The sequence below is a fragment of the Larus michahellis genome, chromosome 9 (genome assembly GCF_964199755.1).
Source record: "Larus michahellis chromosome 9, bLarMic1.1, whole genome shotgun sequence".
Taxonomy (NCBI): Eukaryota; Metazoa; Chordata; class Aves; order Charadriiformes; family Laridae; genus Larus; species Larus michahellis.
This window is the reverse complement of record NC_133904.1, coordinates 9,717,383-9,741,857: the sequence shown is the minus strand read 5'-3', so window position 1 is coordinate 9,741,857 and position 24,475 is coordinate 9,717,383. Positions and strand designations below refer to the sequence as shown.

The 24,475-nt window shown below is 44.7% G+C and overlaps 1 protein-coding gene across 1 annotated transcript in view; it reads left to right on the top strand.

Annotated features, from left to right (window-relative positions):
• The window catches only part of CTXND1 (cortexin domain containing 1), a 34,922-nt gene extending 13,012 nt beyond the window's left edge, over window positions 1-21,910 (top strand). Inside the window, exons 2-3 of the mRNA XM_074600800.1 lie at window positions 16,299-16,476; window positions 21,509-21,910. Of these exons, the coding sequence (XP_074456901.1) occupies window positions 21,563-21,742 (180 nt within the window). The 5' untranslated portion in view covers window positions 16,299-16,476; window positions 21,509-21,562 and the 3' untranslated portion in view covers window positions 21,743-21,910. The remainder of the gene's footprint in view (window positions 1-16,298; window positions 16,477-21,508) is intronic.
• Window positions 21,911-24,475: the final 2,565 nt, after the last annotated feature.

The following is a 24,475-nucleotide window of genomic DNA, read 5'->3' as shown; positions in this document are numbered from 1 at the left end:
AGGAGCTCACCTTGCTGAAGCGTAAGGCCAGACATTTACAGTCAGAATGGAGAATCACTTAGGTATCCAGAGTAAAACTGTTAAAAAGAAGCTTTTCTCAAAACAATAAAAAAAAAAATTAAAAAAAATAATAAAAAAGAGGAGGTTGAGCCTTATGCACAGCTCCATTCTCCTGTATTTTAAAACAGGATTAATAAAATTCACAGAGCTTTGAGGCTGTGAAACGTAGAAAATTTTTAAAGTAAAAGGATATCCATAGAGAGATGCTCTAGTATCTGCGTGCATTGTTTTGTGTGAGGGTTTGGGGTTTTTTTATATACATACATATGCAGAAAAAATAAGAAAGGAAGGGAGAATCAAGAAGATTTACTCTCGTGGTTTTCTCCGCTTGCTGCTCGGAAGCAAGTCTTCACATCGCTGTCTTAACTGGCCACAGGGTCCCAGCCTACATTTGCATGATGGAGAGCTCTGCATAGCATCTGCCTGAGCGCCACCGCACGCCAAAGGAGATGGAAGATGATTTATGGACTTTCTTGTTTATGGGGATAAATGAGGACAGAATTATGCCTAGTTCACCGTGTCCCACATAATTCCTTGAGGTTATAAAGTTTGTACAGCACTGTCTTACCAGAGGTTTATGCCAGCATAAAATTAAAATAATGGTAAGTGAACTACTGAAGCGGAATGCACAGGGAACGTACCAAAGCACATAGTGCTACGGGAGATGAATTTATCTACGACTGAACTGTGTCAGCCGCAGAGAAGAACCAAGTTTTATTCCCAGCTAATGCTCAGTGCTTCCAGTTAAACAAACCCGGACTGTACTATTGTCACCCAGTGCAGCATTTGGCAAACTATACCTACTAATAAAGTCCTGAAAAGTTTAGGGCATAAACAAACGAATCTGAAAGCGAAATAGTTTTTTCTTCTTCAAAGATCAGCACTTGAAACATCTAACGGCAGTTACCAATACCGTGTCCTGTTAAATACAAAGAGAGAAATCATTCACCGATCTAAAGCAGGCTACAACACAACAAACAGTAAAAGTGGGGTTCTCTAACCAGCAGGGAGATGACCGCTGCCATCCCTGAAGGGAGTTCAGAGGCACTATAGACGTGCTCCCACGTGATTGAAGCTGGCAGTAACATCTCACCGAGATGCAAAATAAGTCTGAAAATGAATATGCAAGTCCATTGGTATTGATGTTATTTACTGCATGTCTCCCAAATAAGAATACGGAACTCCAGGATTCTAAAGGATGGTTCCCAGCCTCCGCTGCCTTCTGTGTCTTGACAGTGACAGAACTCCCGTTCATGAATTCCAGCACATCCTAGGAGCTAAGGCTGGCTTTAGAATTTACTAACATCGCTGCAGTTCGAAACTGAAAACTGAACACTAATCTACCTGTTATAACTCTGGCCAAAGGCTTGCGGCATGGAGTTGTCTTTTTGGTACACCATCTCTTGCTTTCATAGCCGCGTAATAAGATCAGGCATTGAAAAACCGGTTTGTTGATTGGGGCAAATGCTACTGAGGTGGTTATACGAGGCTGTAGCCTCAGTAAGCGTGGGATAGGATTCACTATTCCGTTACAAAACGAAAAAGTCCAACATTTGTAAATAAAATGCTCTGAAAAGGTTCTGTGCCAGGAAGACAAGCCTTCCAAGATAGATTTCTATCTACTTGGTCCAGAGTTCTTCAATGTTTCTGTAAGCAGTAATGTTTTCATCCTGCCAAATACCCATTGATTTCAGTTTCTACTGACTGCTAGGTCAAGCTTGCTACGTATTTGCTTAATTAATTTCTCTGACCTTTCTTCCATTTAATGCTCAGGATGACAATCTTCCATTTTACCAGCTGTGTGGATGTGAGTCTGAAGCACTTATGATGTCAAAGGCTTTGTATTAATTTACTAAGCAAGTTATTTCTAGCCATTTTTTTGCAAATACGTCTGGTCAGCATAGATTTATGATTTGTTTTTTCAGCTCAATCTGATATCATTTGTCACATGGATTTAAATTAATGCATGCACATTGACTTGCAGGAAGGAGATGGTTACTGTTTCTTGAGATATGAGGAGATAATCTGAATTCCAGGGAGGATTTCAGATAAACGCATTAATTTTTAAAGTCGGAAAGTTCTGTGTAATTAGCAGTGCTTCAATTTCCTGCCTTAACATTCAATAGCAGAGGTGGAGATTGGAAAGAGAAGTACCATATCCAGTGAAAAGACTGTAACATACAGGGAATTCTAGGTGCCATCCAGCAGAACAAGCAAATACTTAGCGCATGTGTTTAAATCTGACAATATTAGTTGGACTGAGGTTAAAAGTGAAAGGCACAGGAATAGATTGGCTCCTAAATCCTGCCTAGGAACTCTGTTCTCATTAAAGTCTATGAGTATTTATGAACCCAAACACAATTAGGTATCTTGGCCTTACTGCTGTACTTCTCAGGGCTGCCCTAAGTGCGTATTTAAAGTTAGACGCGTGCTTAAGCCCTTAGGTGAAAATTGCATTCAGACAAGTGATCTACAATTAAAATATCAACCTGACTCTTCCATACTTGCAAATCAAATTTATTTTGACAACAGTTTAAGGTAAGACCCAGCTGAGACAGGGAGCCTAGAGCTAGGTGGATTGTATGATTTAATGCTCTGCAATTAAAAGACAAATCCCAGAGACGCTGCCTTTCAAATGTGCGTGGGGAAGTTCTGCCAGCGTTCTGTTGTCTGCCTGCATGCCAGTAAACTGGAGCAGTCGCCACGTTACTTCATGGAAAATTATTTATTAAGTTAATGATTTATTTAGTCTGTTTAAAGGGGGTGGGATAGAACTCTGGGCTGGTGTTGCCATGATAATTATGCTATTATTTTTTTTTTTTAATTAATATTGAGCAACCTGTACTGCAGCCAACTTCAAGACACTTGAGAAGCGCACTTCTCATTCTCTGGCTGGAGAACAAAAGCCTTCACTCTAGAGAAGGGTACGATAAATAATATTTTCCTTCTAGGACCCTACAGAAAACTACTTTTCCCAGAATCTTCCACACACAGGCAGAAAAAACGGACTCTTGATTTTACTGTTTTGTCTTACAGGGGAGATATTAGGGGTTTTTTTCCCCATCTCTGAGAAATTAAATATATAAACCCACCTTGTGTCAGAACAGATGCAGTCCTAGGTCTGAAGATCCCACAGAGGGGAAACAGCTCCTATCTCCATGCTTCTATAACTCAGTGCACTACTTACTTACCCAGACAGGGCGTTTCTCACCCTACTGACCCGGGATAAATGACCTGGGATTATTTCCACCCGTCCACCCCAAACCACCCATCACTCTCCCCTTCGGGCTCGACCTGCAGTTTGCCAGCACAACCGCCCTTGTGCTCACTCCCGGACCCGCTCTGGGCTGTTAAGGGGGAAGTTTTTTACCCACTTTTCAGAGGTGAAACAACACGGATTTTTATACCAGAGATTTGGCATTGGAGTAGAGGGAAAGGAAAAGAAAGGAAAGAGCAGCTGGGCACAATACCCTCAGCTCAGCTTGTCTGACCGCTAACCTCCACCTCTTTTTAGCAGCTGAACTTTATACAACCACTGGAAAAGACTCCTTCAGCTCACGTGGGAGACAGTAGGGTTTTGGTAGTAAAAGCCCCGGATATATTACTATTGCTCGCTGTCGGGGTCAGCAGGGCAGAGGCAGGTGACTGTCAGTCCCAAGTGATAGTGTCTGACTTGCGGAAAGCCACGTGAATTCAAAGCTGCCTGATCCAGAGAAGAGAGCCGTAGTGAACTGCAACCCATCCTGGTACAACGGTGTAACACTATGCTCTTTTAAATCCTTAATAGAAACAGTCTTCAGAAGCTATTTTAATCAATTAGGAACAGTTGGACCCTTTAGCACATGCCTACCATCATCTACTTATTATGTACTTAAAGTACAATTATGGACAGGAAAAAAAAAAAATGTTAATTTTCTGTTGACTTCTTTTTACTCAAGTGAATTAAGTCTACTTCTCATCTGCATTCGGAGTCCCAGCTGCTTCCTGGCTGAAACAGATTCTGTAGGCTTTTTATATCCAGTAGCATTGCAGCGATGCCATATGCGAGGCTGGGGTGTGTGTGGGAGCTGGGATGTCTCCTGGCTCCTGAAGGATCAGGCTGTTCCAAGTTCCAGTGCAGAATCATTCCCAGGTTGGTGATTCATGAGGTAGCAAAGAACCTAGATGCAGTTCCCAGGCTAAGTTTTTGGGGTTAGAAAAGCAATCTTGCTTTTCAAGCAAAGAAAAGAGAAAAAGAAAAAAGGGAAAAAAAAAAAGAAAAAAAAGAAAAAAGAGAAAAGAGAAAAGAGAAAAGGGAAAAGGGAAAAGGGAAAAGGGAAAAGGGAAAAGGGAAAAGGGAAAAGGGAAAAGGGAAAAGGGAAAAGAGAAAAGAGAAAAGAGAAAAGAGAAAAGAGGAAGATGGTTTTTAGAGTCTCTTTCTATAACAGAGCAGATCTCTGAGACTATTAGCTATCCAACAGGCTGGGGGTAAAGTAAAAAGGGTGAATGTATAGTGATGGAATTTTCCTAAACATGTATAAATAGCAAACCATCAAATTTTCACCGGAAGAAGCAAAATTTGCAGGAGGAACAAGTTACTGTGCTTTGAAGTGCATTTGACTTCAGCGACTGAAACGTCTTCATATGTAGCTTCAACAACCGACAAACCACATCTGAAATTCAGGGCGACGCACGAGAACTCCTGGAAACACAAAGGCTCGTATTCCCTCAATGACATTGGCGCAAGTTGCTTGCTACCATAATTAGCTTTGTCAGAAGACCTTAAATAGAAAGGAATGGAGGGGAGTCCCTGCAGCAGAAGCCAGCGGCCACACGTACCAGCGCGGTGTGTAGTACGGATGTCCCCAGTTTCTTAAAAGCAGATCTGCATTCATTCCTAACCACTGCACTTACACCGTCGTTGGATGCACAGATACGCATAGGCTAGCTGCATTTCACCGTTAGAGTGCTAATACAGTTTCAAGGTTATATTTATAAGAAACCTGGCAAATGCTTTAGTTGGTATCCACTGCAGAAGGTCACCGAGAAAAAACAAACAAACAAACTCCAGTGTAGAATTCATGTAATGAAAGCATGAAGCGTAAGCTTACTTTGTAAGCTTAGAGAAGTTTTAATTTCGGACAAAATAGCCTATCAGGGCTTCAGACTTCTGTGACGACTTGGCACTTGAAAACTATGCCTTCAGTAGACACCAAAGGAATAATTTGAACACCTTTCTTTGTGGTCAAGCTTAGGTTTTCATGCTGGTACTGTAAAATGTAAACCCCTCCTACTAAAAATTGCGTATCAATAGAACTGGCTACATCCAATATCAGATAACTGCTAGCACTTACTTTTCAAAGTCAAAACTCTGCTTGGACTTCCCTTTGAGAAAATGAGCAGTTTTATTAGTTGGCAGAGAAGGGGAGGTGATACCAAGGGGAATTTGGCTTGGGAATGCAGTGTTCCAGTTAGAGCATCCTTTCTGGCAGAAAGGCTTTCCTCAGCGAGAAAGTCCAGCAGGGTTTCCTGCGACTGCTTAGCTCTCAGACCTGGTTTTACAGAGACCTTGGAAGATGTCGAGATGATGCCTTCAGACCTGCGGACCCACCCAGCCGTGCCCAAACCCCGCCGTCTCCTCACTGCAGAGTCAGCGGTGAGTCAGCATGTGTGGCACTTGCAAAAAAAAGGAGAGAAAAAAAAAAAAAAAAAAAAGGTTGAGGGGGAGGAAGACTAAAGTTTGTGCTCGTCATATCACTGCAGCACATGGGAAATGCCGAGCGCAGGCTGTCAGCCCGCACGGCCCACTGGTTTCATATACGGGCGTCTCAAACACAAACTTTACTCGTCCTGAATATCTCATTGGGTGTCCCTCTCCTCAGGCCTGACTGACCAGATGTCCACGTGAATAATACTGCCCTTTATTGTCCTCCTCATGGGGGGACATTTGCCAGAAAGATGATGCCATTTGTCAGGTTAGCCCAAAAATACCGTGTTAAAGTGAAGCAATCAGAAGTTTCTAGCCGCCCGCAGTCTGCCTGCTTGAAGTCAATGCAGGTTTTATGAGGCATTTTATTATTAAAAGAATTTCTCTAGAAATCAACCCGCCCACTGCCAGTCCAACGTTTACAAAACTAATTTAGTTCAAGGGTGCTCGCAAGTCAAGTTAATGCATGCCAAGCGTTATTCTCTGCTAGGGAAAAGTTATTCAAAGAAAGGTACGGAGCAACGTGCAGAACATATTTTAACATGCCCATAAAGTGCTATTTTTTAACTTAGTGCTGTACATCTCTCTGCTTTTGAGTGGTTTGCGGTTGCAACGTTCACTCAACCCAGGAAAGGTGCCCGAGGCAGCTCTAGCGTACGAGCCCCGTTATTTACTGGGGCTGTCACTGGGGGGTCGCCGACCTCGGTACCGTCACATGCATCAGGCTGTTGGCAAGCAGGGCCTCCCCAACCTCCCTCCCACACTCCGTCTTCTTTACCAACCAGCCAATACGTGTCTGTCTTGTTTTGAGGCTTGGTGTATTTATAAGAACGAAATTTTACAGCAGTCTCAGGCTACTTGCCATTGCTGTTCACTCCCCCCAGAACTGCGGGTGCAGTTGGGTGCAGTCATGTAAATGGATAGAGGTGCTTGACTAAATCTCGATTTGCTGGGTTCGATTTGCAGAACAGGCTTAACCAGAAAGCCCAGCACTGTCAGGCTCCGACAGGTTGCCCAGAGAAGCTGTGGCTGCCCCATCCCTGGAGGTGTTCAAGGCCAGGCTGGATGGGGCTTGGAGCAGCCTGGTCTGGTGGGAGGTGTCCCTGCCCAGGACAGGGGGTTGGAACTGGATGATCTTTAAGGTCCCTTCCAACCCGAACCGTTCTGTGATTCTGTGACCTGACTTAGAGCAGTGTTGGAGGTTTCTGTTGTTAAAGGAGCTTCCTTGTATCTTTGCTTAATATATCACTTTCTTTCAGCTTATTCAGAAAAAAACCAGAAGAGGTCATATGGTTTTATTTGCCTTCCTTTAGGAGTGTTAACTCTTAAACTCGGCTAAAATTGAGGTCTGTGCTTTCCCATTGCAGGTGACTTGAACAATCCTGCTCTAAATAGCCAGCTTGAAGGAAACCAAGGCTCCTTGCCTTGTCCTGCGATAGAGAGCTCCTACGGCCCGCGTTGGCTCCCGCCGCACAAAACCTGAGCATCACCCACACCTTTGTATGAGACACGCAGAGGTCTCATTTTTGTGTCAACACAGAACAAAAAAAAAAACACCCAAAAGAAAACGACAGGGTTTTTTTTAGTAAAGAGGAAACCATTTCCCCCAGCCACTGCAACCAGATAATTCTACATGTAATCTGCAGCAACAGGGGAGAAGATCACAGGCTTTGTTATTTCTGTGCATCGGCTGATGTCAGAAACACTGCAAAGCTGATGAAAACCAATTCCTTTTGTTAATATTCCAAGATAAGAACTATGCTTAACCACAATGGAGTTATAAAGGCTCTTTCCTCCACTTCCCTCTCCCCCTCCCCAGTCAAACCCCTGGTTTAAGAAACCTGAGTGCTGCGGGCACACGGGCAGGAGAAGCTTCTGAGCCCAGCAGCGATGGGACGGCACCAGGCAGAGCTACAGCTGAGCAACAGAAAAGCAAGGGCTGGTTTTGAGCCGAACGTCCTGTCCTTCCAGATGCTCCCAGGCTCAGTGGTGGCACATGGAACCTGTGGGAGATCTGGACTCATTCCTTAGCACAAGGCACAGCACTAGGACTGTCTAGAAGACTTGCAGGGAAAAAATGCCAAGGGGAAGGAAAGAACACTTCGTCCAAAAAAACCCCCAAAACCCCAACCAGTTTCAGATCTGTATTTGCGCATATATAAAAAATCACCTTAGAAAAGGCTGGTTCTGTAACGAGGTATGACTGCAGTCCCATTAGTTCCCATCCTGACGTAAATCTTAACATAGAAATACACCAAACGAGGCAGGAAAATGTAGTTAAACCTAAAAGTATCACCTTGCTCCCCGCATAGTTTTAAAGATCATTGGCTGTGTGCTCCGTACCGAGTTACGTGTCTGGAGAGATGGTGTTCAGGGGGAATCCTGTCTTTTTCAGGACACACAGATTTGGGGGTGTAATTTCTGTCTGTTAGACATGTACTTGTTTCTGGCCCAAAGTCAAGTGTTCTGCAAGACAACTACCCTCTGCCGCCTGCATTTGCGATTAACTAAATCTCCAAGAGCACAGACATAAAATGAGCCTGTGACAATAAATAAACAGCTACCAGTCCGGGGGCAGGCAGAGACCCACTGGGACACATCTCACCTTATTATTCATAGGACTGAGCTGTTTGAGCTCAGTTTCCTTTCATGCATGAAAGGCTTTTGAGGAATCTCATTATTGTAGTGAATATGTAAATATAAAGAGATGGAGTTAAACTAGAAGCACAAATCGGTGCCTGGTTCTAAAAGTATGAGAACTATATTACTTAAAGATATAAATAGACATTAAGGCTGAAATTAGATCAGATCTTTAATATTATCTCTTTTTTAGTGGGAAGTTTCCAGGAGTCAACTGGAAAGCATTAGCAATCAAAGAAATAAGAACATAAGAACTGTGTTGTTGGGTCAGACCAGTGGGCTGTCCAGACCGGTACTCCATCTCCGTAGTGTGAAGAGTTGATGCCCATTAGGGGTATCATTCGGGTGGTGAGACACCGGCACAGTTTGCCCAGCGGGGTGGTGGAGGCCTGGAGACATTCAAGGCCAGGCTGGATGAGGCTCTGAGCAACCTGATCTAGTTGAAGATGTCCCTGCTCACTGCAGGGGGGTTGGACTGGGTGACCTTTAAAGGTCCCTTCCAACCCAACACATTCTATGAAAGCCTGGCCACATTTTGAGTTTGTCCTCCAACATCCACAACTGTTGCAGTAGGGAGGTTTTAGGGAAGACCTCTGCTTAGTGTTTTCAGCGTCTATTTATGGACCTGCTGTCCATAACTCAGCCAACCTCTTTTGAGCCTGCTGGTACTGTCTCCAGTGGCAGCAAATTTAAGGAAGTCACCACTTGCCAAATAAAGAAGGGTTTTTTTCTGTTTCAAGCTGATTTCTTACTAGTTCCATTGAATGCACCCAAGTTTCCCTATTTCAGAAACTGATGAATTTTTTTAATTAGGAGGAAACCATTTTCCCACCCACCTGATTTGTGAGTTTGTATAGTTCAAACATATTATTCCTCAGCCACCTTTTTCCCCAAACTGAAGAGTCCCATCATCTTCAGGCACCTGTAAAGCAACCAATTATCCCTTTGAGCACTGTAGGGAGTTCTCTTCAGAACAACTAATAGAAGGTATCAATTCCTCAGCACACTGACCCGCTTTCAAATTACAGTAACCCTAGTCCACCAGAAACCAAAATAATAAAGGTGGCTAGAAGGAAAAAAACAGGAATTAGGCTTGGGATGTTTGAGCACATTCAGAAGTTAGTGTGATCCTTGCAAGGGAGAAAAGACCTTCCAAACTGCTGAGTCAGTTCCGGCGAGCCCTCATTGCCCCCTGCACATGAGGTTCACTTAAAAACGTTCCTTGTGGCTAATGGCTCGTTAATAAGGTATTGGCCGTACAGGCCTGTCAGGTGCTGTGCCAGAAACACAGTCTTTTATAAATTGAACTTGTATAAAGGTTCTGGCACCCTGATTCCAAATGACCCACTGACAAGCTACTGATGTAGCTGAAGATGTGGAGATGGAATGTAATTGCACACAATCTTTTTAATCAAGGACTACACTTCCAGTAATCTGCTGCAGTGACAAGGAAAACAACATCAGGCTGTAATACATGGCTGGAATCAAAGCTCCGTTCAGTACAGTCTTAATTAAAGAGTGCCTCTGACTACAAGTTTTATAGAATAGTCAATGAGCTTCCAGCTGAGGAACCTTTCTTGATGTGAGAAAATAGCTGCACATGTACTTAGAGCACGATCAGAAGAAAAAGAAACGTGTAGAAACACAGGTAAAATTGTGTACTTGGTAATATGATCGATACAGGTTGGAATGAGAGGGAAGGCGGGAATGAAAAGGCATTAATCACCCCCAAAATCCCAAGGACAAACAAAGCTATGGCCAAAGCCATCACTGGCACAGATCAGAGCTGCTTCAGGGATGCTGCATTACAGCCTGGCTTGCAGCGGCCGCCCAGGACTCGGGTGCCTGAGGACTGCGGACTTGGAGGTGATCCAAGGAGCATGCCCCAGAAACGGGAATGACAACCAGGGTAAGAGCCATTGGGTGTCTTTTCACCCCTTGGACAGTCTTCAATGTCGGGCTGTGCTGGTGGTCACTAAATCGGTATTTTGCCCACCTCATGCCACCAAAGCCCATTCAGAAAGTGGCCGATTGCTTTACCGTTCTCAGAGATCATTTTTGACTGTTCTCTGTCCTTGATTAAACACAGGCTGTATTTTACACCCATCCATCTGGCACTTCTCAAATATATCCTGCCACTAAAAGATACTCGAAGTTCCCATGTTTATTTTGTCGTCCCCTCTATAGAAGCACATTATAGCGTGATGACCTGTCACAGAGGTCAGGCGAGTTTAACAGTATTTGCATGGGCTGCTCTTTGCCAGCCAGCCTCCCTGCCAAAAATTAGCCCTGGACACATTTGATTTACTAGTACAGATACAGCCCGCATGTCCTGCGAAGGACGAGAGACAGAGACCACGAACAGCTGGGGCTTAGGCTCAGGATCCCCCCGACTGATCCTCGCTCTTCTGAGCGATAGGACATTTATCCTTTCACCCATCCTCGCTCGGTGACACGCAGAATTTGGAGGCTGCTACATTTGTTATCTACCTGCAGAGCCGGAGACTGGAGTTCAATTATCCTTAAATTCTTATCGGGATCCTTCGCTCCTGCCAGCGCTGTCATGGAAATGTAATGCATGTCCTGCCTCAAGGTTTTGGTTCATTTGTAATAAAAATCATCTGGCCTCTCTCTGAAGGAAAACGCAATCCATCCCCACTGGGAGACAGTCGAAAATATAGTTTATCTGGATGCCAACTGGATCCTCATCAGAAAGAAGCTTTTGTGCAGTATCCATGTGCAGGACTGTGCAGAAAAGGAGGGTGGGGGTCTGAAAACAGGAAGATTTTCTGTGCTGTTGAATTGTTTGGCTGGTCGCACTCCTTCCAGATGGTGCTCCAGGCACTCAGCCTCTCTGAAAACGGGCCAATTTTCATTCTCCCAGTTCTTATAGTAGCAAGAGAAAAACTGTTCTCTTGAGAAAAGAAAACAGGGAAAAACTAGTAATGTTATTGCTACTTCTCCTGTTGGCAAATCATAACCAAAATTAGCTAACATGCTGCAACAATTCTGGCTTTCCAGCTGGAGAGGGTGAGGAGCAGCGAGCTTCTCTGGGTGTCTCCTGCAGCAGAAAGCACGGCTCCCTGGGACAGCCCTCACCCAGATTCATTTCAGATCACCTGGGGCCTCTAACTTTTCATTTCAGATCTTCAATTATTATTTTTTTTTCCCTCCTATTCCTTGTACCAGTGGAGAGAGATAAATCTGCTTAAGTAGGGTTGTTTTTGCCAATGTTTTCTAAGGGTTTTTCATCCTGACCCAGCAACATTTCTGGGCTTTGAGGCTTTTTCCTTCTGTAGGTCCACTTCTGCCCAGTGACCTGGCAACAGAAGCTGAGCAGTGTATAACGTCCCGTCCTGCTTTGCAGTCAAAATGCATATTTCTACACAGGAGCACGTCTACATCCCACGGCTTATTCATTCAGCCTTTAAGACTCCTTCGCAAAATTTTTTCTGTTTAAGATACGATGTAGTTCAGCTGGCATCACGCCTCTCGATCACCACGAAGAAACGGAGAAGTAGCACAGTAAATTAAAAGCACGAGCACAAGCTCCAAACTTCCATCCATACCATCCTCTGTGGCCTAAACCAGTTGTGAAAAGGAGCAGACACGAGCAGCGCCTTTGATGGGAGCCCAGTGTAAAACTGGTGCCACTTTGCTTTCGACCACATCATGCTCTGGACTTTGGTTGAGCTTTATTTTCACTTAGATTAGTTTGATCAAATCCTTCTCCCCACAAGTTGCTGAAGTACCCGAGAAAAGTCTGTATTAAAAAAAGCTTATGAATTGCTTATCGGTGTGGATTGAGGAGTACTTGCACACACAACACTTACATCTTTTACTATAGCAAAGCTAACTGTAACTTGGGGGTTTTTTTTGCTGTTTTGCCTCTGAGTTATTGAATTAATGCCTTCCTGACTAGGAGTTTCCTCCATTAGTGAGAACTTAACTTTTCATTTTAAATAAGCAATTCAGAAACGAAGCAGGGCTAGGCGATTTCTTCATGCCAACGTCTGTGGCGGTTGTACAGGTGTAGCCCAGCTATTTTTACCAAAATACTTTGCCTCAAATCCACAATACTTTGCCTCTAATGTCAGAAGGTTGGTACAGCCTCAGTCCGATCCAGGCACAAGCAGCTTTTCGAGATGAAAACGCAAAAGATGCGTCTCAGAAGTATCCTGCATGTCAGAATACCGGTCATCACCACCACAAGGTAGATATTCATGTAAAAAGGAGTTCCTGTTCTACCTCAAAGTGCAGCTTTTGGTTTTGTAAAATAATAAATAAATAAATAAAAGCTTCAGAGCAGGAGTGGAAAAAAATGTTTTTCTTTTTTCCTCCCTGTCAGCTTTGCCACAGTGAAAGATTTCCATGTAGCTTTGCCTATAGTTCTCCTGGCTAACAGCCACGGTTTAATTTATGAAATAACTGACAGGACCAACAGGCGCGTTTGTCTCCTTCCGTAGGATTTAAACAGCAGAGAGTTTAAACACCAGAAACTCCATTAAAATGAGTTCATATCGTATCTGTTCCGATCTTACAAGTCTTGGCTTAAAGACCAAATCCATTTGTTTTTCCAAGACTCCTTTACGTGTCCCCACTCGCCGTGATGAAGGGGGATGCACACACTGTGCGTCAGAGCACTGAGTGATAAGAAAAGCAGCTTCAGACTCCTTATCAAAACACGCATTGAATGAAGGATGGTCCTGCTGCAGACAGACCTTCCTTTTCAAGCCCATCTAAACTTTTCACGTCATAGGTATTGCTTTGCATTTTCCTGCCATCACCTATTAAAGGATTTCAGTACCTGATGGATCGACCTTCCCAGCAGCCCCCCGAGTACCGCAAGGAGGACGGGTTGAACCATGTTACAAAAATCACTGCAGCTCTCACACCCACAGCAGAAAGGCAGATAGGGAACCAAAGAAACGGCCCCGCAGCCTGCCCAGGAGACACGGCTCTCCTTTTCCCAGGGCTGGGCTATGGGCTCGCACACTGCCCAGCGCCTGCCCGGCTGAGGACAGGACTGGGGAGATGTAGCACGAACTCCTGAACTGGGGTCTGAGGGAGAACTGGATGCTCTTTCTTCTCTCTCCCCGCTATAGATCGTAAAGCAGCCGATACAAAGACAACCTTACAACCTCCGTCCTGCCTTACCTGCCCTTGTTCAGCTGCTATGTGTTGCTGAAGCCCTAGCACTTCCCACCGTTGTGCCCAGTAGCCAGCACCTCGTAAGGTCCATCACTGGTTTTACCCCATTTTTTTACCTCTGAACTACCATTTCCAGTCTCTGAAAAAGGCTCCTAGGTGTTCTCAAGCTCTCACTACATCAAACTTTAATCAAGGATTATCCACGCAAGTTGAACTTTGGGAGACCGGAGGCGCTTCTCTCCCCAGCACCCGACTGTCCGTCAGTTCGCTCAATGGCTCTAAACAGCGACTTGCTCCCAAGCACAACCATCTATTTTTTTTTATTTTGTTAACAAGTAATACCACATGCTCCTCAAGTGAGTGAGAAATGATTATTTAATTTAGGATGCTCTCAAATTATAAGCAGCCCACAGTTATTTTAGGCGTATGTTGGATCTTTTTCTCAATGAAGATTAATGTTACTCTTGCCATGGGGTTATGCAAGAAGGAAGCATTTGTGCAACAGCAATTTTTAACACTTTGCCCAGATTGATTTATGTGTTTATTTGTTTTCAGCTTTTTGGGAGCCCATAAATGATGTCTTTAGCCTTCAGAGGGAATACCGACATCCGGTAATTTATGACTGGCTAAAAGCAAGAGTGTTGAGGGAAGATTATTTGTCTCTTGACCATAACTGAGCGGGCTAGATTGAATAAATGAGTTTGCATAAAATAAGCTGAGCATAAAGATTTGAAGTCAATACGTAAAGCAAGCAAAAAAAAAAACCAAACAGTGGGTTAAAACCAAAGATTAAACCTGCCTGTGTGCTATGGGTACACAGGAGAAATCATGCTCACAGGAAGCCAGAGTTACTGAAATAAAGTATTGATTTTCTGCTGAAAGAACTGTAAGCATAAAAGGACAATTAATTTTTAAATGAAGGTAGTGGTCATATTATTGCTCTCTGGATATAGAAAGAAGCTCATCTGTCTATTTTTATCTACAGCATTTGACTCTGTGCTCAGAGGCAGGGAATTTTTCAATCAAAACTTGATTGTTAAAAATATTAGAGTATGATTAAATGTCCAGACTTCTCTTTTATAGTTTTGAACTTCAAATTGAAGGTGAGCTCATTTGACACACAAAATACATTCCTGAAGTAGCACTTCACCTTTCCTGGCCATTCACCTCTACTCCCTCGCCCAAGCAACACCCTGTCCTGCCGAGTCCCCTCACCTGGGATTTGGGGTCATCTTTGGCTCGTTCTTCTCTCCAGGCTTCACTTTCCATACCAGCATCTCAAAGTAACCATCCCTGCAGGCATCCTGAAAACAATCAGGCGGGCTTTTACCACCTCGCACCTTTCATTAGTACAACCTCCTCTCCTCCAGCTTTGACAAGTGTCTCACCCTACCACTGCTCCAATCAGTACCACAGTCATCAGCTCCCGCTCCTTCCTTCAGAGCTCCTCCCAGACACACATGAGCCACCTTCCCTTTCAAGGGCCACAACAACCTCTCACCGGCTCTTCCCACCATCTATCTCTATTACCAAAAGACCAATCCATGCTTCCCTTTGGCCCTTGTTCCAGCATCTGTCACTTGGTCAGCACCCAAATCCCCTTCAAAAATGGGAGAGGAGCCCTGCAGAGGCTGTCTGCAAAGTAAACCTCACTGTCCTGCTGGTACTCAAGGGGTTAGGTCCCCAGCCGTTACCTGTCCCACCATGTGCTCACCAACCCAAATACTGTCTTTTCTTCACATGTGGACTGTACGTTGCCTGGAACAGTTGCTGTCATTTTGGTCCATGCTCACAGAGACCTTAGCATGGTAGATATGGTCCATGGGAAAGTCCTGATGCCCGTATGGCAAAGAATAAAAGTAAGGTTTTACGCAATCTTTCTATGAGTTGGTGAGTGGCACTGCTGAGCAGCAGTCAGGGCCGTCCGCTATCTCGTGTCCATTTTCCGGCCTAGTTAGCGCTGTAAGTATGGAAATTCATGAGATATTGAGTTCATCAAGAGAAGAAACGAGTTTTCTCACCTTCTGTCTGACTGTGGTGGTGGGGCAGGGTTTGAGGAGCTCTCCATAAATGTGGTCTGGGCTCTGGGACATAAGAAACTTCAGAGAGTTAACAAAATTGAGTGGGGGAAATGGGCTTGTTGTCCGGCAAGTTTTGAGTTTGCCTGGTTGAAATTATTCTGTGTGCATGTAAAAAAAAAAAGAGTATCATCCCAAATCAGACTGAAAAAAATCCAAATAATTAATAGTTTTTAAGTCATAGAATCATAGGGTTGGAAGGGACCTCTGGAGATCATCTAGTCCAACCCCCTGCCAGAGCCTGGTCTATCGGTTCAGATCGATCAAATAGTTCCATTTAAGCAACTGAAACTTTTCACTTCTGGCCATTTTTAGAAAAGACAACTGAAAAACACCAAACCCAAAACTAACTAAAGATGCAGACTCCTGAGCAGTGTCAATTCAGACCTGGTCGATTTTTCACTATAAATTAAAAATAGGTGGTTTTTTTTTTCCCTTGTTTAAGAAGAAATAAGGATATGATGACTTTGGGCTCAAATGTTGCTCTTTGTATCATAAATGTTCTTCTAGGGAATGTTTGACAAATAAATCCATCTTGCATATGACTGTATCCGATTGCCTCAGGCTGTCACTGGAGCGATTCCCAACCGCTTAATGAATCTGTAACGCCCACATCCTGCGTGATGAGCAATGGTGAAGTATTTTTTTAATTTTTTTTTTTTTTTTTTTTTTTTTTTTTCAAGAATGCACCGGTGAGGAGAACTGCTTCCAGGTCTGGGTGGACGCGAACCTGAGTGGAACCTGAACGCCGTTAAAGCCACGCTGACTAACAAAACTTCAAAAACATGACTACAGTCAGGATTTTAATTCCACAATGCTGCTATGCCGGGATGTGAAAGGCTTCCTACCCAGGTCTGGAAGGTAGGGATCTGCTTGCATATATGAAATCGCATAGTTTCCAATCCCTCCCCTCCCTGCACATCTATTGTTTTGGGAAAGGAGTGCAGAAGAAAAAAAAAATAAAGTAATGTTTGGAAATATATCCTATGGGTTGAGATGAGTGTAAACATGATTAACCAGCACAGGAACTGGTATGGTTTAGACCAGCTCTCTGAAATATATGTGGTACATTATTGCCTTATATTTAAAGTGACAGTGCCAAGATTGTCAGGTTTGGGAAAAAAAAAAACCAAACCACCATGTATTTTAAAGTATTTGCATAGGTAAGGATGATTGCAAAATTCAGCCGTGCCGACGAGCGCAAGCGTTACATAGTCTGTAACAGAGCCGGTATACTAATGAGGATGGCAACCAACGTATCTCAATCTGCTTGTGTACATAAGGTCATAAGGAAAGGAATATACCATCTCTTCTGTGGGAATCCCTCATGAAAGGAGTGCTGGGAAACCCCCAAAAAACCCCAGCAACCCAGCAGATCAAAGACCAAATGCTCAGGATGGATTCGTCATTGAGGTACCCAAGTTCCTTATCCCGGGGCCACTGTCCCTGACCGTTGTTGCACGTGCCTGCCAGGGCTCCTGAACGCAGGAACGGTCAGACAGGAACAAGCCACGGGGACCAGGGCATCCAAACTAGATGATGAAGAGATACAGCTGCTGCCGGGTCCTGGTCCTTTGCAACCCACGGGGAGCCAAGTGCAGAGCGTCACTTTTCGTACTGAATTACCCTGCCCACCACAAGCTGGCACATCTCCATCCCTGGGATGTTGCAGCTGCAGAGACAGCAATTTCTTAAATGCTATTACTATTACGACTTGCCCCAGTCTGACCACCAAAGCTCCCAGACTGCACCCACAGAATGAAATACTTCACCGAGCTTCTGCAAAAGCTCTGGCCTGGTTTCAGGCCACCAGCATTTTTGGATAATTCCCGATGATCCTGCCCAGATGCAGGGCGGCAGACAGTCCCACCGCCCTCTCCAGGAGGCTGCCTGCAGTGCCCATCTATTCTCTGAGCCACTAGAGGGGGAGAGATTATGTTGAAGCACCTGGGGATTTACAGAAGAGCAGACACTCATAAAACTGCTAAAATGCTTAAAAAAAAATAAAATCGGAACCAGGGATTGCCCTTCTTCATCTGTTGGCTTTGTTTAAACCAAATTGTGTTTTCAACAAACCTGAAGAAATTTAAAAAAAAATATATATAATTCTACAGCTGGGTGCTGACAAGCTGGAAAAAAAAAAGTAATTTTCTACAATTAAGCTATTCAGAGAAAACTTGATCATTCAAGTGTGAACCTTTATAATTGTTTCTGCTAATCCTTCCCCCCCACATACGCCGTCAACATCGGCTGTGCTGATAAAGCATCCAGCCAACCGGCCTGTAGCTGGAGCCAGAATTAGTTTCAGTAGCACTGATGGATTTCTCAAGGCTGACTGGGACCCACAAAACCATTCTGCTAACGTACACAGCACGTCCCCCTAAGGCTGCGATCCATGGTAGGATGCACAGACAGGGTCTTCTCCAGCATGGACCGACTCTGCTTCAACCTATAAGACATTTCCATACCTGCTCCAAGCCCGGCTGTACCGCTGGGCACCAAGGAAGTGAAAGGGGATGCTGAGGCACTGAGCAAGGAATTGGAAAATAAGCAGACTCAGTTGTTCAGCTATTACAGAGATGGAAGACCAAAAATAGCTGGCAGATAGCGGGGAGGGGCACATGGCTGCCATACCCTCCCTCATGTACATAAGCACATCACGGCCATGCAGCAGCCGCAGCTGTCTGTGCTGGGAGACACCAGGCATGTTGGATATTCACCTGGAAACAAGCTCGTTCCCTTCTTCTGCGCTGGCGCATCTACAGGCAGACCCCTACCTGCAGCACTGCTGAAGGGTTTTTAGGAAATAATAAGCGAACACCACGTCCATGGTAAAATCAGGGAGCTGGACTTTCTCAGGAGGAGCCAGCCCTGGTGAATACGTGCAAATAACTCCTTCCACATCTGGGGACCATCTCTTGCTGGTCCTCAGGTGCCTGATCTAGAACAGCAGCATGTCCCAGCAATAATAAATTAAACTGGAGACGACTTCCTTGGACACAAACCCATCCCGTCACCTAGATCTGTTCAGCGCCAATAACTGTCTCTGCACGGCCAAGCCTGCTGATGTGCAACTGCAATGACTATAGCAGTGCGGAACATCTTCTGACACCTCACGCATCACGCAACTCGGATGAGCTTGAGTGTTACTTTGGCGCTGACAAGCTGGACCTGCAGAAGAGTTTTCCCCCTCTGGCAATGCTGGTGCACGGACAGATTCTGGTGAGCAATCAAGCTGTAAGCAAGAAGAGCAAAGTGGAACGCAAGAAATCCATTCTCCATCACCAATGACTTAATGCAGAATAGCAGTCACAGCACAGAAATGTTACCAAGTTTATGGGGAGAGCAGAAGGAGTGAAGACAAGCGACTTATCCAAAAATCAAGAACACAGCTTTTTGGGAAAAATATATTCCCGCTGAAAATGCTGACTTTTTGGCAGAACAGATCAACCTAAACCCAAAACCGTTAGATTCGAGCTGCCACTGTGATTTCCTGCGTGATCTACAGCTCGGGTGCCATAGGCTTTCACTTCGCTCTCTGGGTAAAGCTTTCTGCCTGCCGTATCTTTTCCATACCACGCTTTTCTCTTCCAGCAGGAGAGGGGGCTGCACAATAGCACTGGTGTTTCATAGGAAACGTCATCCATCCACAGTCCCGTGGGCAGAGGCAAGCAGAAGGATGCAACACTTGAACCACAACGCCAAAGAGTTGCGACGGCATTTTGAGGAGAAAAAGCTCTAAGGGATGAATCTCTACCTGAAAGCTCAGAGCATTTTCCAAGTAAATGATTCATCTCTTAGAAAAAAGTACATTTGATTGGAAATGCAGTTTTTCCATCAAAGAGCCGTACTGACAGAAATTACCAGGTAGTTCTGATATTCTGCAGGAGGTAACTTAGTGTGAAATAACACCACACGGTACAATAGCCAGTGTCAGGAGGGAAAAATCAGATCCATCCTTGTTGGACCTTCGCAAGAATAATTCAGGAAGGACGGGGCTACATGAGTAGTTTTGGTAACATTTTTTTCTCCACAAAAAAAATAAAGTACCCACACTTAATACTCAGCCTTGCTGACAAAGTCTTGACTCTTCTTCACCAAATAAAGTTATAAACTGTAATGTAAGGTCTCTTGGCTGGTGAAATAGAGCGGCAATAGAGTCTTCTGGGAATAACAGACCTCTGATCAGGCCAGGCGAGCATTAGAAGTCTGATCCCACTTCTTAGTGATTTCTTCATGAGCCCAAACTCACTGGTCCATCCTAACCTTCTGACTGGTAAATCCATGTGACGTCTGCTTGATTTCATTCACTGTGTGTCCCCAGCTTCTCTCTCATCTCCCCGCTGCAGGACCGGCTGCTGCAGTAATTTGTGCGCTTTCAGGAAATTAAAAAGATCTGCTGTCCCTGTGCTTAAAATAGACTAGAGAGACTAAAATAGACTAGAGACCAGCTGATTTATACTTGCCTTGTAGGATCTAGGAGGTGGTGAAATTGGAAAACAACTTGAAAAAGGAGTAAATTATGACATAGAGAAGGAACAGTGAACTTTTATTTTAAAAGAACCTCAGTTCACCCTGAGAAAAATTCTCAGGGCATAAGAGTTCCGGAGTCGCTGGGACACCCGCTCGCAGCTGGCACAACTCGATGCTGCGAGAACACGATGCTCCAGCCAGATGCGAGCCGCTACTGAAATAGCCCTGCCGGCAGCATCGGCTCACGGGAAACGTAACTGGGCAAGCTTGGCTGTGTAGATAGAACCCGTACCTGGGATTTCCTCGCTGCTTTAATGCGGTTACAGGGAGCAACTTGACCATTTGATACCAAGTTTCACCCAAATCTCGCTCTGACTTGATATCTTCTCCTTCCCATCTCTCACCTCCAAATGAAGCAGGGATCAGTTCCCAGACTGATTATTGCATTGGATGGAATGACTTTTCCCCCCCGCCCCCCCGTTGCTTGTTTTAAAGGGGCATTCCATACTCCTGCTCTTTTGCAGTAATAACCCTCAACACTTCTACTTCCCGCTTTAAACCCAGGTGGATGTCAGGAAAAGTTTCCCCCATCCCCGGGCAGTGACTCAGTCCCATGAGTCAGGTCAGTGCCTCTCCTTCAGCATCACCGCACAAAGTGATTTGGTGTTAACGGCTAACGAGCTATCCAGAGGCAAACTTGCAGAGGCAGAAGGGAATCAATCTCTGCTGAAGCCATTTTGGTTATGGATTCAGATGATGAGGTCAGAAGAGACCTTCAGCTATGCAGACATCTGCATCAAATAAAATAATCCTTGTACTAACCACATAATCCTCTGTACCTCTCTGGGTGATAAAACACCCACTTAAAAATTATACTGCTCCTAAAAATTTTCTATTGCCTGGAGAACCTGTGAGCACCAGAGATTAAATGTTATAGGAAATAAGGATGCATAATTTCCACTTTGCTTTGTGCCAGTGAGAGACAGGGAATGTTTGGACAGAGAGGAAAACTGGGATAGACACAGTCTGTTCTGCCATTTGTCTGCTCTCTCACACTAGCAGAGGAGAGGAAATATTTTTGTGATTGGGAAATGCTGAGACAAGAACAGTGTCTGTACCTCTTTTAAGGGATAATATTTCAAGTGGATAGCGTTCATTCACCACTGCCTCTCTTTTCTTTGTTAACATCCCTTTTTATCACCTAATATTTTAGCTAGAAGCATTCATGGGCTAAATTAAGGTGGGGATGAGATTTCTCCTCCGCACAGCGCTCTCAGTTACCCAAGCTATGACATTTCCAGCAGGTTTATTTCCCTATGGGAATATCTCACAGAGATTTTCTGTTTCCAGTTCCACCCCCAGGCTTCCCCATTCTCGGGAGCAGTGACCACTTGTGTCTGACACCGTGTTTGTTTTGCAGGTGGTTGATGATGTTAGGAGCAAGTACAAACCCAGATGAAGAGCGGCAGAAGCAATGGAGGGACCAACCCCAGAGCCCGTGTACGTTGATGTGGACAAAGGACTGACATTAGCATGTATCGTCTTCCTCTGCCTCTTCTTGGTTGTGATGATTATTCGCTGTGCAAAAGTCATCATGGACCCTTACAGTGCCATCCCGACGTCTACGTGGGAGGAGCAGCATCTAGATGACTGAAAGGACTTCACTAGATAGAGCCATGAAATGCTGCGATCCAGGAGGAGGCCTTTTCTGACCGGGAAGGCCAACATACAAACAGCCATTTTCAGATATGCAGGACAACGGCAATATCCCCAAGAGCACATAGTGTAAATCATTCTTCCTCAACGGATCAGGATATCAGCAAGCCATTCTGGCGGCACAGCTTAATACTATGCAGCAACCCTTATTTTACTGAAAACGGTCATCATTGTAACTCAAGTAGCACAAGACTCTCCAGATTTTTCCTAATATAACTCTTGGTCTCGCACAGTTTGTCCTCCCCTCCCTATCTCCCACAAATCCAGGGTAACCATCAGAATTTGGAAAAGCAACAAGGACATTGTGTCTTTCCTGGAAATAGATCGCTTCGAACACCTTCCTCAGTCATTATATTTGTGTTTTGAAAAAAGCTCGGATTTTATAGTTTTGTATCCAGAGCCTCACTAAGCAGAAGCGCTAAAGCGCCAATGGTTACGTAGGGTAAATATGAGGAGATTTATTCTTGACTCACTTCGTTCTGCAGTCATATTTCCAGTGGGCAGGATACGGAAGCACCCAGACTACAAGTCCCAAGGGGGTCATGGACTGCTGTTGACCCTGTAGCACCATTTTGCTTTGTCCTACTCAAGCAAACACTTAGCATTTTATCATCTGCCACAGGTCTATGGTTTAGCCAGATGAGCTTGGTAGCCACCAGAAGTCCATAAAGCAGAGCTTGGACACTGCTGGTTTCGACTACATAGAACTTGCTGTGATTTTCAAAGACTGATTCCACATGTAGCTTCATCCATCTTTTGTTTCAGGTGCGCCTCAGTGGGATGACACAGGCAATAAGGAAGGAGACATTGTTCTGAGCTTTGTCACTGAGGCAGACTCCCCAGCATAACAGTTCCAGTAACATACAATAATATGCATTCTACCTCGGAGAAATTCAGCACCTTTAGAAGACGAATTTTTCGTCTCAAATTTGTAAGGTGAATAGCTGTACATTTCCCTCTCTCAATTCATTAAGACAGCCATTATGGAAGAAGGCGAAAGTGAACAGGGAAGCTTTAGAAATTTATTATTTACATTTTGCAGAGTGGGGATTGAGGGACTCTGATGTCCTCTATCCCCCAAATTCTAAGCTTTGCTCACAGCAGCCTTTTATAGTGACCTGTTTGGCTTAAGGCACTGTAAGGAGCTGCTGAAGCAATATGGAGTTGGTACTGCAACCACCACAAGCATCATGAGCAAACAAGACTTGAAAGCACAAATCTGCAAGAAGGGCATTTCGCTATTTCTCCTCTTCCTTACCATCCTACCTGACCTCTAGATTCTTGCCATAAGGTGATGCACAGTGGGTGAAAAAGGTGGAGCCAAAGGTGGGACAAGGAATCAGGATGTAGACTTTGTAGGTTACTGTTCTCAGCTCTGTCAGACTTGTTTGACGAACACACAAGTCACTGCTTTATGTGCCTCGGTCTACTCATCTGCGAAATGGGTACAACAATATGAACTCCTCTCACATTGTTTTGTCTGTCTCATAATACCAGAAAGCACTTGGAGAGCCTCAGACAGTGATACCGAGATGAGGTATTGATTTACAATTCTTCCTTGTGAAACTAACGGGGAAGAGCTGAATGTCGGTATACAGCGAGGGAAGTTCTCCCCAGGCAGAGGACTTGTCCAGACCTCCGTTTGATCTCTCATAAGGATTGCAGTATTTTGAGGCATGCCAAACGGCACCTGGCTGGGTTACATATTCCCCTGATTTCTGAGCACAGCCTGGATGTAAGGTGCTCAGCACTGATTACAGAGTTCCCAAAATAGCAGGCTATGAGGCACGTGGAGATTTTTGCATGGATCTTTTGCACTGCACAATTTTTGCTAATCTCTGTTGTAGGAGATCCCATTCAGGAGGCAGGAGATTTGAGGATTGGCTTTAATCCTGCTATTCTCTACTCAGAGACAGCCACTGCTTCAATTACCCACCGCAGACTGCTCATCAGGCTGTTATTTAGCCTCAGTTTCTGCTAGCCAGTTAATCACCAGTAACAGGACTTTATCAAGCGTGACTGTTAATGCTCACCATACTTTGAGCGAGTGCATCGGTCTCTTTTTTCATGAATGTGGCTATCTGCACTATAGGAATGGATGCCCTAGCTCGAAGGGGATTGCTTCTGTTCCCAAAGGTAAAGTTTAGAACGCATTTTTGCCACCAAATTTCATATCCTACCTTCATACTAGCGGGGTTACTTACAGAATAGACAAAAAAAAGACACCCCAAAATAAAGCTATTTCCAGGCTAGAGAGGCTTTCAGTTCACCAGTCACCTGGCCGTGCTCACAGCTGAGGCAGAGCAAGACCAGAGCTTGTCATCACTCCCCCCCGCCCCGTGCCAACGCTCCCCTCAGTGTTCGTCTGCATGCAGAGCTCTCGGGCTTTGTCGCGCGTCACCGATAAGCCCCTGTTCAGCTGAGGGCTTACGCACGTGCTTAAGTGCGAGCCCTGGGCTGCGTCCTGGGCAGGGCAGGGACGGCAGCGCACAGCCCTTGCAGGAGCAAAGCCGGCGTGACAGCAAAGGGTTACAACTGCCAGGGAAGCCAATTAACAAGTTGGCTTTGCAAGAGTGTTTGCCACTTCTTTTTTTTCCCCTCTGTTTGTCCAGCTGTACAAACCATTTTATGGATTTTCCTGAAGATCCTAAAGGAAAGGTCCCTCTGGGTA